Here is an 18,446-nt window from a genome sequence, read left to right as displayed (position 1 = left end):
ATTCTGTCTTACCAATACTGGTCTTGGAGTTGAAAGGAGAGGGCAAGACTAATGTTTAAGGTACAACCATACATAACACTAGGCAAAACTTCAGTTAAGCAGATAAGCAGCTCCCAAGCCCCACCTTTAGGTAAATCTGAGAGAGCGCAGATGGGCGTGCCCTGAAACGCCTAGGCCACGCCTACTTCATCCCTTTGCTCGCTTGTTGGCGAACGGCGCCCTAGGGGCGTGTCCTATCGTGCCTCCGCCCGTGACGTGCCTATACTAGGGAAGGTTCCGCGCGCGCCAGTCTGGGAGAAGCCGGACCGCAGGGCCCAGGGTTGGGGTCCCAGCTGCGACCCCAGCAGAAGATGAACGGGACGCACAGCTGGTGTACACTGGTGGATGTGCACGCGGAGGGGCAGGCCGCGGTAAGAAAAAGCGTCCGCACCGCCTCCCCTCGCGCGGTATTCTCGGTTTCTAATTCCGCCCTTCCATTGCCCAGCGAGGAGTTCGCTGACATCACCTGGTGCAGCGCTCGGTGCGGTCAGCTCCTCGCGGCGCTTCTCTTTTTCTGCCGCTTCTCGGCGGGCGGTGGAATCCTGGGGAGTTGCGGGATGAAGACTGTTTTGAGGCTCAAGGAAAAGGGGCGTCCCTGCCCTTTGGGAGGACACTGCGGCTCCTGCCCGAACTGAGCGCGGGTCTCCGGGTGCGCGCTGCTCAGGCGTCCTGTGCGCTGCTAGATTGCGTCGTAGGAGAATGAGCTCCAGGGACGGGATCCCTGTGTTCTTTTGGACTTTGGTTCCCAACGAGGGGGATTAGGCTTTTCTGTGGGTCCTGGTGACCTCAGGGGCCCTTCAAAGAACTTCATGGGGCTTTGGGTGAGCAGTAGCAAGACAAAGGGTAGAGAGTGAAATCCTAGGGCTTGGACTGGAGGGTGGGGGCGGTAGAACTCCAGGTACGTTGAGATTGGCCAGGGACTCTTACCTTTCGCTAGGAGGGGATAGGGCTGTCTGCTTGGGGGGTCACCTCTCTGCTGAAAGAGGATTTCTCCTCTTTCCCCCATGGAGGGTCTCCTGCTCCCCTCCCCCCGTCGGCCAACCGATAGCTTCCTGAGACGTGTTGTTGGTTTTGCTTCCGTCTCCAGCCTTCAAGCCCGGGGCAAGTGGATGGAGGGGATGCCAGAACCTGGGCTGAGAAGGGGAGGGAAGTGACTTACGCGAGAGCTTCTGGACGGAGTGAGAGTGGGGGAAAGAGGAGTGCTCACCCGTCTGCTCCAGTGCTAACCGATCTGCCCAGCTCCCCTCACTCCCTTGGCTCCCAGTACCTGGTCTCCTCCCCACCCCAGCAGACTGTATGATTCTTCCTCTCCAGAGGCAGAGGAGGGTAACTTGTGGCTGAGTGTTTCTAGGTCTGCTGGGGAACTTAACCCAGAATGGGTGTGTGTTATTTCATCAATTTCTAAGCTATTGTGGGGGGAGTGAAATGAGAGACAAGGTGATGGGGCGTTTGTATGCCTCCCTTTCCCCCACTCCACTCCGATTCTGATTCCCTTCCCCTCTTCGTCTCAGCATGCCCTTGAGATAGAGCTAACCCATGTGCACCTGAATTATGGCTCTTCAAAGAATATTTGTTGAATAGTTTCTCATTTCAAGTTTAGGGTATACACGATCACTTAATTCTGTTCACAGTCCCCTCTCTGTTTCTGCCCAGGCTGTGAGAGTTTCCACCACATTACAATTCAGGTCTTGCTACTGCGCAACCCCAGTACCTCCATGCCTCATCTTCAGTAGATAGAAAAAATCCATCCTCTATCGTGTCAGCCCCAAGTCCTACTCCATGAGCTTGCTCACTGTTTTGGGATGGTTGAGGCAGGGAACGGGGTATGAGGAAAATAAAGGAGAGGGGTGTTTGCGCTTCTTTTTGCTTGCTGTAGAAAAGAGATCCAGAAAAGTCTTAGGTCTAAGGCATTGGCAGTGTTGAGAATGAATTGACACTCTCTTCCATCCCTTGATGTTTTGCTGCTTGTCTGGCGGGGGGCGGAGGGCCGGGGGGGTGGGAATAGTGGATTGAAAAATGCAAGGAATTCAGACAATCTCCAGCCATAGACTAGTTTGAAGCTTATCAGAGACCTCTAGAATGAGGGGGAGACAGAAATTCCCTTTTATTCCTTCTTTCTAGGCTGGGCTTGAGAGTTATTTGACTTCAAAGGTGGGAATGACATAACTATTGCTGAGATCTGGTGTTAAGAGACATTCCTGAGCTCTTAAGGAAGGGGAGGAGATTGTAAACAATCGATCAGTCAGGAGACAAGCTTTTTCCTGGATTCCTCTCCTCTGAGCCATCCTGCAGATAGAATTTATGGCTCTGGACAGTCTCCAGGAACCTCTTGTATATTCACACCATTGAAGGAGTGCTCAGTGCCTGTGTAAAGTGAGTGAATGAATAAATAAACGAACAGATGTTTCTTCTGGTGTCCGCAGTGTAGATAGTTTAACTGTCTGGTGTGTCCTAGTGAATGTCAGGACCCTTGGACTGTGTTGGTATTTCTCCACCAGCCAGGCCATATGCCTCAGTGCACTGCACATGGACATGGAACTATGGCTAATGCATTCTCTGGGTTGCTTTTATTGTTGGAGGTAGATGCGGCAGGTACAGGGAGCCAGTGTTTTTTTTTTCAAACTGCTGATCATAATCACATAATCACTGAGATCAACTTAGTGGGTCAGAACCAGCGTTAAAAAAGAAATAGATGTGCTCAGAGCAGGAAGCCGGAAGAAATGGTTTCTCTGTTTACAACACACCCAACAGGAATCATTGTAACAAGGGGCTCAAAACTTGTGGCCTTCCTATAAATAAATACCCTACAGGTGTCCCCCTGTACCTCTACTGGGCAGGACCAGTGGGACAGGGCTGAATATTAGACGAAAAGTTGCAGTATTAGAAGAGTTTGCCTTTTTTAAAAATTTTATTTAATTTTTTATTTTTGGCTGCGTTGGGTCCTCGTTGCTGCGCGTGGGCTTTCCTTTTAGTTATGATGAGCGGGGGCTACTCTTCATTGGCGTGCACAGGCCCCTCATTGTGGTGGCCACTTTCATCTTGGACCACAGGCTCTAGGTGCGCGGGCTCTAGAGTGCAGGCTCAGCAGTTGTGGCGCACGGGCCCAGCTGCTTCGCAGCATGGGGGATCCTCCCAGACCAGGGCTCGAACCCGTGTCCCCTGCATTGGCAGGCGGATTCCCAACCACTGTGCCACCAGGGAAGCCCCGAGTTTGCCTTTTAGATCCTGTCTGGTCCATGCATGGGTGGGCCATGAGTGGTTTTATAGGCATAAAGGCTTTGAACTCTCTTTTCAAAAAGAAAGAAAGAGATTCCAACTATATGCCATTCTGGAAAAGGTAAAACTATGGAGACAGTAACGAGATCAATGGATGCCAGGAGTCTGGGGGGAGAGGGGAGATGAATATACAGAATACAGAAGTTTTTTAGGGCAGTGAAAATGCTTTGTATGATATTATAGCGATGGATATATGTCATTATACCTTTGTCCAAACCCATAGACCGTGCAGCACCATTCACTTCGTTAGAGTGAACCCTAAGGTGATCTGTGGATGTTGGGTAATTACAATGTATCAATGTATGTTCATCTTTGGTTAAAAAGTACCATTCTGGTGAATGATATTGATAATGGCTATGCATGTGTGTGGGGAGGTATATGAGAAATTTATGTACCTTTCTGCTAATTTTGTTGTAAACCTAAAACTGCTCTAAAAACAATAAAGTCTTAAAAAAAAGAAATAGAATTAACACTCTCAGAGTGTTAGGGTAGACATTTTGGCAAAACTTTTGTTTCAGTTATATCTGTGTATACATATTATATATATGTGTGTGTGTGTGTTTATTTGATTGTGATGTAAAATGTATTTTTTAGATCAAAAAAGTTTGCAAACCACTGTAGTAAGTTACACTGGCAAATAAAAGCACAGATAAACCTCAAACTCATTTTTTTTAGACATTCCCATTAAGTTCCCTTATTATAAGCAATAGAGAGTGGCTCCAGCTAACTTAAGCAAAAGAGGAATTTATTAGACGGAAATGGGCAACACAGAGGATTTAAGGGAGAGCTTAAAAAGTCCGAACCAAGGGAGTCCTGGGGCCTGGGTAAGTGGAAGGTACTAATGGAGGGTTTCTGCTTCTGGGTGAAGTGTTTCCAGCTGTTTTAGGTCTTTTTGCCATTCTGCTCAAGATTCCAAGAGGGTGTCACTGGCCCCTTCTCCCCCTTGGCCAGGGCATGTTGGGGTTCCTTGATTGACAGGCCCACCGGATTGCCCAGTGAAGGAGGGAGATTCTCCAAAGCCAAACCCAAGTGCTGTTATCAGTGGAGGAGGATGGAAACTGTGGCAACAGCAACAGTAGACTTTGATTGGCATGATCTCTGATTTTCTTTCTTTTTCCTTTTAAATCATTTTTTATCAAAAGAATACATGTGTATGATTTTAAAAAGATCTATTAATATCAAAAGGCCTTTAAAAGAAAATTGTAAGCAGTTCCCTACCCAAGGCCTGCCCCATGGAAGTTACCACTTTTAACTCTTTTAGCCTTTCTAGTGTTTACTGCCACGTTTCTAAATGGTATGCTTATGATTTATCAGTTTTAGACATCATTGACTTCCTGTTGTAGGAATTATAGGAAGGTTTATACTCCCACTCCTTACATGCTCCCTTTTCCTTCTCTCATCTTCCCAAAGAAATTATATCACAATTTTTTTTTTTTTTTTTTTTTGCGGTATGTGGGCCTCTCACTGTTGTGGCCTCTCCCGTTGCGGACCACAGGCTCTGGACGCGCAGGCTCAGCGGCCATGGGTCACGGGCCCAGCCGCTCCACAGCATGTGGGATCTTCCCGGACCGGCGCATGAACCCGTGTCCCCTGCATCGGCAGGCAGACTCTCAACCACTGCGCCACCAGGGAAGCCCCACAACTTTTTTTATATCATTATTGGAGTATAATTGCTTTACAATGGTGTGTTAGTTTCTGCTTTATAACAAAGTGAATCAGCTATACATATACATATATCCCCATATCTCCTCCCTCTTGAGCCTCCCTCCCACCCTCCCTATCCCACCCCTCTAGGTGGTCACCAGGCACTGAGCTGATCTCCCTGTGCTATGCGGCGGCTTCCCACTAGCTATCTATTTTACATTTGGTAGTGTATATATGTCAATGCTATTCTCTCACTTCATCCCAGCTTCCCCTTTCCCCCTGTGTCCTTAAGTCCGTTCTCTACGTCTGCATCTTTATTACTTCCCTGCCACTAGGTTCATCAGTACCGTTATTTTAGATTCCATATATGTGCGTTAGCACGTGGTATTTGTTTTTCTCTTTCTGACTTACTTCACTCTGTATGACAGACTCTGGGTCCATCCACCTCATTACAAATAACTCAATTTTGTTCCTTTTTATGGCTGAGGAATATTCCATTGTATACATGTGCCACATCTTCTTTATCTATTCATCTGTCGATGGACATTTAGGTTGCTTCCATGTCCTGGCTATTGTAAATAGTGCTGCAATGAACACTGGGGTCCATGTATCTTTCTGAATTACGGTTTTCTCAGGGCATATGCCCAGTAGTGTGATTGGCTGGTTCATATGGTAGCTCTGTTTTTAGTTTTTTAAGGAAGCTCCATACTGTTCTCCATAGTGGCTGTAGCAATTTACATTCCTACCCACAGTGCAGGAGGGTTCCCTTTTCTCCATACCGTCTCCAGCATTTATCGTTTATAAATTTTTTGATGATGGCCATTCTGACTGGTGTGAGGTGATACCTCATTGTGGTTTTGATTTGCATTTCTCTAATGATTAGTGATGTTGAGAATCTTTTCATGTGTTTGTTGGTAATCTGTATATCTGCTTCGGAGAAATGTCTGTTTAGGTCTTCTGCCCATTTTTGGTATATCACAATTTTTGACTAAACTATGATTCTATTAATAACATTGTGGTTAAGAGCCTGGTTCTGGGAATCTGACCCAGTGGACTAGAGTCAGGGCTTCAGTGTTTGCTTTGCCCAAGATCACTTTGGTAAATTACTTTATCTCTTGTCTCAGTTTCCTCCTCCTTAAAATGGGGATAATAATTGCACCCTTCTCATAAGGTTGTTGTGAAGAATGCATATCAAACATTAAGCACAATGCCTGGAACACGGTAGGTGCTCAGATGTTAGTTGTTATTTTCTGTTACTTACTGGCTAGAGTGTTTTATCTTCCCCTGGTCAAGGGATGGAGAAAGAGTCTGGGAACTCTGTGGTCTGGTCAAGGTTTGCTCCTTCTCATTATGTTGATATTTGCTGTTACATGTTCCTTTCCCCTTTCCTCTGCCAGTGGAGGGTCTTGAGAATTAGAAGGAACCTATAGGTAGACCCAGAGTGAAGACCTGCGTAACCTTCGCTAGTCCCAACTCAGCCAGGACTGTCTTAGAGTGATATAGTCAGGGTTCATATTTTAGCATCCCACTCTGGGCTCCTTTCCTCCTCCTCCTTTTTCTGAAATCATGGCCAAGGCAGCTGGTATCCCATGATGCACTGGACTCTGATAAAGTGATTCCCTTTAAGTATCCTATCAGTGTTACCCTTCCTTAGAATATTTGCTCTCCCCTCCCCCACCCACCACCAGTCCTCTCTACATTTTTTTATGTTGGTCAGTCTAGGCCAGAGAGGTTCTCTCAATGCCTGAGTGGATTTGAAATTTTATATCAGTTGCAGTCTGAACCTTTGTCTTTACCCTGGAATAGGTGTCATTCCTTTAGGACCTCAGAAGCTGCATTAGTTACATACCAAGTCTTTCCTGAGACCAAGTCTTTCCTGAGCCCGACTCTTTTTTTTTTAAACTAAAGCTGTAATTTACTGAAGGCTTACTATGGGCCTCATTTTCTTTTTATAACAGCTTTATTGAGATATAATTCACATACTGTACATATCACCCATTTAAAGTATACAGTTCATTGGTTTTTAGTATATTCACAGTTGTATAGTCATCAGCACAACTGATTTTAGAATACTTTCATCACCCCATAAAGAAATCCTGACCCATTAGCAGTCACTCCCTGTTTTCTTCCAACACCCCCCCAATCCCATCAGTCTCTTTCTCTATGATTTGCTTATTCTAGATATTTTATCTGAAAGTAATCATATAACATGTGATCCTTTGTGACTGGCTTCCTTCAATTAGCATGTTTTTAAGGTTGATCCATGGTGTAACATGAATCAGTATTTCATGACTTCTTATGGCTGAATAATATTCCATTGTATGGATATATTATGACATGTTCATCGTGAATAAATGTGAGTGGACTTTGGGGTTGTTTCTTCTTTTTTAACTTTTATTGGAGTATAGTTGATTTACAATGTTGTGTTAGTTTCAGGTGTACAGCAAAGTGAATCAGTTATACATATATGTATATCCACTCGTTTTAGATTCTTTTCCCATGTAGCCCATTACAGAGTATTGAGTAGAGTTCCCTATGCTAGACAGTAGGTCCTTATTAGTGGGTGGTTTCTTCTTTTTGTCTATTGTGAATAATGCTGCTATGAACATTTGTTTACAAGTTTTTATGTGGATTTACATTTTACTTTCTCTTGGAAAGAAATACCTAGGATTGGAATTGCTGGGTGAGAATATTTGCATTTTAAAAGGGGATTCATCTGGAGTCACTGATGCTTACTCCAAAGGAATGAATGAATTCTAAAATGGTGGAAGCCCTGGCTCTGTGACACCTGCGTGGGGAAGAAACTCCTGGGCAGAGGAACCATTCAAGTTTGGTGACTGCCTGTTCCTTCCACTCATGAGACCTGCCTCAAGCTCAGCCCATAAATTCCTCCTCACTCCACTCCATCTCCCCCATTCATTGCCAAGTTCTCACCTTCAGGAGCACTACAGCTGATGTCTCCAAGCCTGCCAGGAATTTGGGGAATCCTGGGCTCTGTGGGAGGATCTGGGTGAGGAGGCTTACCCAGTCACCAGGCTTTGGGCGCCAAAGTTTGCCCATATTTCTCCCGGGTGGGAGTAGTGGGGCGGTGTGTGCACGCAGATGGTTTTGGTTCCACACACGCGTGCTCAGAGCAGGTGGGACAGGCTTCCTCGCCTGCTGGTAATTGTGGTATGTGCCTCTTTGGGTCATGATGCAGAGTCTTGTGAAACACCTTTGTCTCCTAGGGGTGGGGAGGTTTAGTTGAGGGAACAGGTATGCGCCAGGGAGGCTGTTGGCCCAGATTTAAGCCTAGCCAGCAGGGGCAGGAAGAGGAGAAGAAAATACAGGGGAAAGAAGAGGAAATGGTCTTCTAGGACCTGGAGGCAAAGAAGCAAAAATCACAAAGCAAGGTAATCAGAGACTAGAGAGGGGAGAGGGTGCTGGGGACCTGGGAATTCCAGGCTGACTGGGCACTAGGTGGGTTTCGTGAAGGGAGATTGGCTGGGCAAAAGGGTGTCTTTCTCAGAGTGGAGAGTTCAGGAGCCCACCTCCCTCTATGTGCACACTCTCACTTCCAGGCCCTGGTGTTTCCCTGTGCTGGGATCCAGGGAATGAGAAAGGCTGCCCCATTTAGGGTGCCACCCTAAATCCCTTTTTCTCATTTCACCTCCCAGTCATCCTGGTCAGCCCTCTGCATAGAGCTTGTCCAGCCCATGCCTCTGGGCGGGTAGCCAGACAAAAAGCAAATACCTGTTCTGTTGGTTAATCTGTGGGGAGGAGCAGGACTGATTCTTTGTGCCGTCCCCAACAAAGCACCATCTCTGACCTAGAGAGCCCTGCAAAAGGCAGGACCAAGGGTACCTGAGATCTGTGAGCTGAGTGGGTTAGGAGTCTCAGCCAAGAGAGGGTCATCCCCCAACCACTGCATCTGGCCTCTTTGACTTTATTGGGGCTTTCCTCATCTTGACCTCTTGGGAACCATTGTTTCAAGGTGCTGGCTATTCCCATTTCTCAGAAGGGGAAAATTGAGGTGGCTGCTGCTGTAGCAGCTTGAGAGACCATGTACATTCCCGGTGGGAACAGGGAACAGGGTTGAGGGACAAAATGGTGAAAGAGTGGGTTATAGGGAGAGAATAAATTAAGGATGCTGGTTTGCAGCTCAGGGGCAATCTTCCACTTCCCTTACTTCCTTCTCGGAGTCCCTTGATCCTCACCTGCCATCCAGTCCTCATGGCCCTCATAGCAGCCTGGGGAGTGGGAGCTGGGGAAACGTATTTTCCCATAGATCTTTACCCTATTCACATGAGCCAGTGATGTGAGAACCTCTGGGGCCTCCCTGATATATCTCCGTATCACTCCTCCTTAGCGTCTTGATCTCTAAGCCCTCAGCTCTGTGTTTACCCCCTCCCCACTCTGAGGAGTGAGTCACAGCTGGAGATTTGTTTGAACAGAGTGGAGAGGCTGCCTATAATTTGGAGTTGGCTGGGCTTCTCCCCAAGAATGTTTATGAGGTTAGAGACTGCTTACCTTGTGATTAGCTCTGTTCCTTTTTCCTTAGAGAAGATGGCTCCCCTTCCTATCTTGCCATTCAGAGAGTACCCAGTGGGGACCACCCTGCTAGACATCTTGGGGTATTCCTAAAGGTCCCTGGAGCCTGCTCGCAGCCTTGGGGTCACTCCAGCCCCAGAAAACAACCAATGGCACCAAGCAGAGAGGGGCCTGGGTTTTCCTTCTTGGCTATGGTTTGGGGCCGTGGGGTGAAGTCTGTGGCCTTACAGACTGGATCCTCTGGTTCTAGAGGATGAGGTGCCAGAGAGAACCCTAGATTTATTCACAGGCTTCTTTTAGACAGTTTGTCTCACCTACTCTCCTCCCTTGCAGTCTTTCCAGAGCTCCTTGGGAAAGTTAAAGCTGCCTTACTTTTGTGAAGTGATTTATGGTTTGCAAAGCACTTTCACACTGTTCCTACACATCTACCTACCGTGCCTAAAGTGTAGGCAAGGTAGGTGTTATTACCCCCATTTTGTAGATGGAAAATTGCCCAGAGAAATAAAATGATTTGCTCAAGGATTAGTAGGGGTCGGACTCAGATCCCACCTCTAAGTTTAGTACTTTTTCTTTCCTTCTCTTTATTTTATATATTTTATTATAGGAATGTCACATAAATACATTTTTGTTGCAGAAGTTTAAAACACTATAGAAGTATATGGACTGAAAGTCCCTTGACTCCCTTGACTTTCTCTAGCTTAGCGTATATGAATTCAGTGCTTTTCTGTTGTGCTTACTTTCAAGAAATGCCAACGTGGCATGGTGGGTAGGAGCACAGACTCTGGAGCCACAGGGCCTGGGTTTGAATCCTGGCTCTGCTCCTTACTAGTTATATGACCTTGGGCAAGATACTTAACTTCTGTGCCTCAGTTTTCTTGTCTATAAAATGGGAATTTATACCTACCATATAGTTGTGTTGTGAGGATTAAATGAGTTAATACATGTAAAACACTTAGAACAGCGCCCAATAGGGCTCAGCATGTAGTAATTGCTTTATTTAGGAACCGGCAATTACCAATACTATGAACATATGTATGTACTTAAATAAATAAGAAGTCATATTTTATGAATGAATTTGTGACTTGCTTTTTTTTCACTTAATATGTCTTGGAGGTCTTTTCCTGTCAGTTTATAGAGGTTTATTTATCAGCAGTGTAGTATTTCATGGTGTGGATGTTACCATACTTGACTCACACACTCACTCAAGAATATTTATGCTGTTTCCACGTCTTTATTGTAAAGAATATTGCAGTCAACAGTTTTACACACATATCTTTGGGCAAATGTGCATGGATTTTCATAGGCCATATTCGTAAAAGTGGAATTACTCAAAGTGTTTGTAAAATATGCAAACTCTTTATTAATATCGCCAAATTAGTTTCTAAAAATACTTTTATAATCTCCAACGATATACATGGGAGATTAGTCTTTTTCCCTGCATCCTCACCAACCCTAGGTATTATCAGTATCTTTAAAATTTGCCAGTCACTTGATCTAAAAGTGATATTTCTCGATTTTCCTGGTGGTCCAGTGGTTAAGAATTTGCCTTCCAACGCAAGGAACCGGGATTCGATCCCTGGTTGGGGAACTAAGATCCCACATGCTGCGGGGCAACTAAGCCAGTGTGCCACAACTACTGAGCCTGCACGCCACAATTAGAGAGCCTGAGCACTGCAACTATTGAGCCTGCGTGCTCTAGAGCCTGAGCGCCTCAACAAAGAGCCCGCACGCTGCAACGAAGATCCCGCATGCTGCAACTACGACCCCATGCAGCCAAATAAATAAATATTAAAAAAAATAAAAATAAAAATGATATTTCTGTAGGATTCACATGAAGTAACTCACTCGCTTTACTGAAAAGCAAGAAAGGATTCTTGTGTATATGTCAAGTTTTTTTCTTTTTCTTTTTTTTTTTTTTTGGCCACACCGTGTGGCCTGTGAGGTCTTAGTTCCCTGATGACCAGGGATCGAACTGTGCCATGCGCCCTGCAGTGGAAGTACGGAGTCTTAAACCACTGGACCACCAGGGAAGTCCCTATATGGGAAGTTGTAAGCAAAGCAATAGAATGGTCCTGGTGTACTGAACAACCAGGTTAAGAAACAGAACATTACCAATACTTTTGAAGCCCCCTGGGGTCCTTTCTGGATCATAACCCCTCTGCTTCCTCCATAGAATTTGTGAATTTTGTGTTTATTTTCTTGCTTTTTATTATACTTTTACTGCATGCTCAAGTGATATATTGCTTAGTTTGACATGTTTTGAACTTTGTATACATGGTATCATCTATAGTCTACTGCTTACTTTTTTATATAACATTAATTTTGAGATTCCTTCATGTCAAAGCATGTAGCTGTAGTTCATTGCACTAATATGCCATATTGCATTCATCCATTTACTTGTCAGTGCATCATTTGGGTTGTTTCCAGTGTTTTGCCATTGCAAGCAGTGCTGCTATGAGCATACTTCTATGTGTCTCATCTTACACTTTTTAAATCAGAATTTAATGAAATTCCCCCCAAATGATAACTCATTGTTATTTTCATTTGCATTTCCTTGATTACTGGTAAGGTTGTGCATCTTTCATATATTTATTAGCCACTTATATTTCTTCTTAGTGTTGCCTTTCTTGGTCTTTGCTCTTTTTTTTTTCTTGTTTTCCCCTTTTCATGTCTGCTATTTTCCAGTATTCCATACCGCCTCTCTAAACTGAGGAGTCTAATGTTCTCAAAAGAAAGAGAATTGGGAAAATCCTAGACCACATTACCTGAAATTCACACAACACATATTCTTTGATATGCCCGCTCTAAGCAAGGCACTGTACTAAATAAGCCATCGAGGTCTTCAGAGAGCTTATGATTTTATTGGGGAGATGAATGAATAAGCAGTTATGAAGGAAGGGGACCAGTGTTACAGTGTAGGATATGTAGGGTGCAGTGGTTGCAGGAGCAGGCTCTGACTAAGGAGTGCTAGGGTCGGACCCTTAGAGCTGAGCCTTCAAGGTTGACTGGGAATTCTCCAAGGAGGCAAGGGAGGGAAGCGTATCCCTGGAGGAGAAAATGACATGTACACTTGTGGGGAGGTGGGAGTGTGTATTGCATTGGAAAACTCATCAACAGAAATAGAAATTTGGATTTGGATGCCTTCCTGCAATTGGATCAGGAACGTTTGGGATAGCTAATGTAGGGTACAGGTGGGGTACTGGTGGGAGTCAAGACATTATGTGATATATACTGTGACAGGTCTGATCATGCAGGGACTTTAATGCTACAATAAGGCGTTTTAAATTTTTTGTTTGCTTTTTAAAAAAGCATACATTTATGTACGTTAAACAATAATATACATACATAAAAGTGCATATATCATATATGTACAGTCAGGTAATTTTCACAAACTGGATACATTTCTCTAACCATCACCCAGATCAAGAAGCAGATCATCAAGAAGCCCCCTCTTGTCCCCTTCTAGTCATTACCTACCCTCCACCCTCAAGGGTAACCACTGTCCTGACTTCTGAAGCATGTATTAGTTTTGCTTGCTTTTATACTTTTTATATAAGTGGAATCATATAGTATACTTTTGTGTATGACTTCTGTTGCTTAACATTTCTGTAAAGTTCATCCATGTTGCATGTTCACTCTTTTTCATTGTTGTGCAGTGTTCTGTTGTATGACTGTATCACAGTTTATCCATTCTACTCCAAAAACATTTGGGTAATTTCTAGCTTTTGGCTATTATGAAAAATGCTACTATGAACATTCTAGTATATGTTTTTTATGGGGAAAGTATGTATGCATTTCTGTTGAGTAGATAACCAGGTGTGGAATTGCTGTGTTATAAGGTACACATGTGTTCATCTTTGGTAGATACTTCCAAAGTGATTGTGATAATGAGCAAACCCACCATCCGTTCTGATTTTTCCACAGCCCCCGAAACTTGGTATTTTGTTTTTTCATTTTAGTCATTCTGATGAGTAGTTTGTGGTTTCGCCTTATGGTTTTAGTTTCTAGTTCTTTGATGATGATGACTAATAAGGTGGAACCCTTTTCATATGTTTATTGGACATTTGGATATCCTCTTATGTAATGTATCTATTGAAGTCTTTTGCCCATTTTTCTGTTGGGCACCACTCTGTCTCCCTCTCATGTTCCCTCCCTCCCCACTTTCTTTCTTTAATTATACTTTTTATTTTGAAATAATTTTAGATTTACAGAAAAGTTGCAAACATAATACTCATATACTCTTCACCCAATTTCCCCCAATGTTAGCATCTTAATAACCATGGTGCATTTGTCATAACTAAGACATTAATGTTGATACAATACTATTAACTAAATTATAGACTTTATTTGGATTTCACCAGCTTTTCCACTAATGTCCTTTTTCTGATCCAGGATTCAGTCCAGGATACCACATTGTTATTTTGTCTTTTTGTTTTGTAGGAATTCTTAATGTATTCTGAATATCCTTTGTAAGATGGTCGTAGAGTGAATATCTTCTACTCTGTGGGTTGTCATACTCTTAGTGGTGTCTTTTGATGAACAAAAGTTCAAAATTTTAATATAGTCCAATGTATCAGTTTTTTATGGGGAGGATTTTTTTTGTGCTGTGGTTAAGAAAAATTTTGCCTTTCCAAGGCCATGAAGGTGTTCTCCTATAAAACCTTTATTGGGGCTTCCCTGGTGGCGCAGTGGTTGAGATTCCACCTGCTGATGCAGGGGACGCGGGTTCGTGCCCTGGTCCGGGAAGATCCCACATGCCGCGGAGCGGCTGGGCCCGTGAGCCATGGCCATTGAGCCTGCGCGTCCGGAGCCTGTGCTCCGCAACGGGAGAGGCCACAGCAGTGAGAGGCCCGCGTACCGCAGAAAAAAAACAAAACAAAACAAACACCTTTATTGTTCTGCTTTTCACGTTTACATCTACAATCCACTTGGAATTAATGTTTGTATATAGTGTGAAGTAGGAGTTAATATGCATCTTTTTCCATGACAAGGCATATTACTTTACCCTATAAGCATATGGAATATGCTTATGGAAAATATTTTAAAGAGGAGCATTATGTCAAATTTGAGGAACTGGCATTTTTGTATGTCTATTAGTCACTGTGTATTAGTCACTGTGTTCTCACTTAAATGTTGTACTATCCATCTTACCAACTACTAAACTAAGGCTGAGGGAGAATAAAATTAATACACACAACAAATAAAAGCTGGAGCCAGTGCTTGAGCCAAGGTCTAACTGTTCCAAATGCTATTCTTTTTCTGCAAAGAAGAGAGAAAATCAAGTTAGGCTTGAGGAGTAATGGACCAGGCAGTAAATATTGTGGTGATCTAGGTACTGCTGTGTATCATGTCATTCTATCAAAATAAAATATATTTTCTAAAATAAAAAAGTAAATATATAAAAAATAAAATGCAAAAAGTTGATAGGAACCTATACTGGGTAGCTGAATAAATTAGTCTGATCTATTCGTGGAATACTATTAGCCATTAAAAGCAAATTTTGAAGAATATTTATTTATTTTTAAAATGTTTATTATTTGGTTGTGCTGGGTCTTAGTTGTGGCAGGCAGGCTCATTAGTTGTGGCATGTGGGCTCCTTATTTGTGGCCCAAGGGCTCCTTAGTTATGGTACACAGGCTCCTTAGTTGTAGCATTCAAACACTTAGTTACGGCATACATGTGGGATCTAGTTCCCTGATGAGGGATCGAACCCAGGCCCCCTGCATTGGGAGTGCAGAGTCTTAACCACTGTGCCACCAGAGAAGTCCCTGAAGAATGTTTAATGTGATGGAAATTAATGATGAAATATTAAAGGGGGGAAAAAGCAAGTATATAACTGTATATAGTAGTATGCCTTTCAAAAATATACATAGAAAAATTATAAGGAATACACTAACATTTTAATAGTGGCTATTTTGGAGTAGTAGGATTATAATAATTATTTTTTAAAATAAATGTATTTATTTATTTAATTTATTTTTTGCTGCATTGAGTTCGTTGCTGTGCGCAGGCTTTCTCTAGTTGCGGCGAGCTGGGGCTACTCTGCTGCGGTGCATGGGCTTTAGGTGCATGGGTTTCAGTAGCTGTGGCTCGCGGGCTCTAGAGCGCAGGCTCAGTAGTTGTGGCTCACAGGGTCTAGGGTGCAGGCTCAGTAGTTGTGGCGCACGGGCTTAATTGCTCCACAGCCTGTGGGATCTTCCAGGACCAGGGATCGAACCCATGTCCCCTGTATTGGCAGGCGGATTCTTAACCACTGTGCTACCAGGGAAGTCCAGGGTTGTAACTATTTTCATTATATTCTTTAATTTTTATCTCTGGAAGTATTACTTTTTTTTTTTTTTTTTTTGTGCGATATGCGGGCCTCTCACCGCTGTAGCCTCGCCCGCTGCGGAGCACAGGCTCTGGACGCACAGGCTCAGCGGCCATGGCTCACGGACCCAGCCGCTCCGCGGCATGTGGGATCCTCCCGGACCGGGGCACGAACCCGCGTCCCCTGCATCGGCAGGCAGACTCTCAACCACTGCGCCACCAGGGAAGCCCTGGAAGTATTACTTTTTTAAAAAAAGACAGTTGTAGATTCACATGCAGTTAAAAGAAATAATAGAGATCTCTGTACCCTTTACTTAGCATTCCTCAGTGGTAACATATTGCAAAACTATAGTGCACTGTCACAATCAGGATAGTGACATAAATACAGTCAAGGGACAGAATATTTCCATCACCACAAAGATACTTCAGGTTGCCCTTTTAGAGTCACACCCACTTCCTTCCCATCTCCATCTTCTACTTAACTCCTGGCAACCCCTAATCTGTTCTCCATTTGTATAATTTTGTCATTTCAAGACTATTATCAATACATAAATGGAATCGTATAGTATGTAACCTTTTGTGATTGACTTCTTTCATTTAGCATAATTCTTTGGAAATTGTTGTTGCATGCATCAATAATTTGTTCCTTTTTATTGCTGAATGGTAAGCATTCCATGGTACCACAGTTTGTTTAACCATTCACCTACTGAAAGGCATCTGGGTTGTTTCTAGTTTGGGGATATTACAAATAAAGCTTCCATAAATATTAGTGTGCAAGTTTTTGTGTGAACTTGTGTGAACATAAGTCTTCATTTCTTTTGGATAAATGCCCAGGAGTATAATTGCTGGGTCATATGGTAGTTGTATGTTTAGTTTTTTAAAGAAATTGCAAACTATTTTTCAGAGTGGCTGTGTCACTTTGTATTTCCACAAGCAATGTGTGAGTGATCCAGCTTCTCTGCATTCTTGCCAGCATTTGGTATACTTTTTGTTTTAATCATTCTGATAGGTGTGTAGTGGTATCTCACTGTGGGTTTAATTTGCATTTCCCTAATGACTAATGATGCTGAACATTATTTTATATGCTTATTTGCCATGTGTATATCTTCTTCAGTGAAATATCTTTTCATGTCTTTTCCCCATGTTCTAACAAAATGTTAGAGAGTAAAATCTCTGTATTCATGAGAGATGTTGGTTTGTAGTCTGTTTGTTTTTTTCTTTTTAAAATTGTCTTTGTCTGGTCTTGGTGCCACACAATAAGAATAGATTGATGAAATGAATTTGTTCCCTCCTCTTATTTTCTGGATGAGGTTATGTAGAAATAGAATTGGTGTTAATTTTTAAAATATTTGGTAGAATTCTCAGTGGAGCCATCTGGGCCCGGATAGTTCTTGAGAATATTTTTTTTTGGCCTCGCCACACACTTGTGAGATCTCAGTTCCCCCAGCAGGGATTGAACCTGGGCCACGGCAGTGAAAGCCTGGAATCCTAACCCCTAGGTCACCAGGGAACTCCCGAGAAGTTTTAAATTATGACTTTAATTTTCTTAATAGTTATAAGGCTATTCATATTACCTATGTCATATTAGATGAGCTGTGGTAGTTTGTATTTTTTGAAGAATTGATTCATTTTGTCTAAATTGTCAAATTTATGTTCATAGAGTTTTTCATAGTATTACCTTATACTTTCAATACGTGCAGGATCTGTAGAAATATCCTATTTCATTCCTGATATTGGTATTTATGTCTCTCTCTTTTATTCTTTGTCAGTCTTGCTAGAGGTTATGATTTGCATCGATTTTTTCAAAGAACTGCTCTTTGTTTCATTGGTTTTTCTCTATTGTTGTTCTGTGTTAAATTTTATTTATTCATGCTCTTATCTTTATTAATTCCTTCCTCCTGATTGCTTTGAGTTTGGTTCTTTTTGTAAATTCTTGTAGTGAGAGCTTAAATTATCTGATATTAATACAGCACTCCTGCATTCCTTTGATTAATATTTGCATGATATATCTTTTCCCATTCTTTTACTTCAGCCAGCCTATATTTTTATATTTAAAGTATGTTTCTTATAGACAGCATATAATGAGTCATGTTTTTTTTTTAATCCATTCTGCCAATCTGTTTTTTATTTTTATTTTATTTATTTATTTATTTTGGCCATGGCCACGTGGCTTGCGGGATCTTAGTTCCCCAACCAGGGATTGAATCCAGGCCCCCTGCAGTGGAAGTGTGGAGTCCTAACCACTGGACTGCCAGGGAATTCCAGACAATCTGGTTTTTTTTGTTTTTGTTTTTGTTTTTGTTTTTGCGGTACATGGGCCTCTCACTGCTGCGGCCTCTCCCATTGCGGAGCACAGGCTCCGGACGCGCAGGCTCAGCGGCCATGGCTCACGGGCCCAGCCGCTCCGCGGCATGTGGGATCCTCCTGGACCGGGGCACGAACCCATGTCCCCTGCATCGGCAGGCGGACTGCCAACCACTGCGCCACCAGGGAAGCCCCAATCTGTTTTTCAATTGGTGTATTTAGACCATGTACATTTAGTGTAATTATTGGTATGGTAAGTCTGCTATTTTATTTTTGTTTGTTCTCTCTGTTCTTCATTTCTCTGTTTTCTTTTCCCTGCCTTTCTGTGGGTTACTTGAACACTT

General features: G+C 43.1%; 1 protein-coding gene and 1 pseudogene across 4 annotated transcripts in view; both read left to right on the top strand.

Annotated features, from left to right (window-relative positions):
• Positions 1-268: 268 nt before the first annotated feature.
• TUFT1 (tuftelin 1) overlaps positions 269-18,446 on the top strand; it is a 44,938-nt gene continuing 26,760 nt past the window's right edge. For 2 of the 4 annotated variants that reach the window (XM_022564214.3, XM_022564212.3), the window contains exon 1: positions 271-410. In XM_022564214.3, coding sequence (XP_022419922.2) covers positions 351-410 — 60 coding nt within the window. In that variant the 5' untranslated portion in view covers positions 271-350. Of the gene's footprint in view, positions 411-18,446 lie in introns of all 4 variants that reach the window. The other 2 variants (XM_089915473.1, XM_022564211.3) reach the window with 2 other exon arrangements.
• On the top strand, positions 2,729-2,851 carry LOC115802278 (small nucleolar RNA SNORA11; annotated as a pseudogene).

This window comes from Delphinapterus leucas, chromosome 1 (assembly GCF_059928025.1).
Source record: "Delphinapterus leucas isolate spDelLeu-1000000601 "Yukka" chromosome 1, BTC_Dleu_Yukka2, whole genome shotgun sequence".
NCBI lineage: Eukaryota > Metazoa > Chordata > Mammalia > Artiodactyla > Monodontidae > Delphinapterus > Delphinapterus leucas.
The sequence above is the reverse complement of the archived record's forward strand: the minus strand, read 5'-3'. Positions and strand labels throughout refer to the sequence as shown.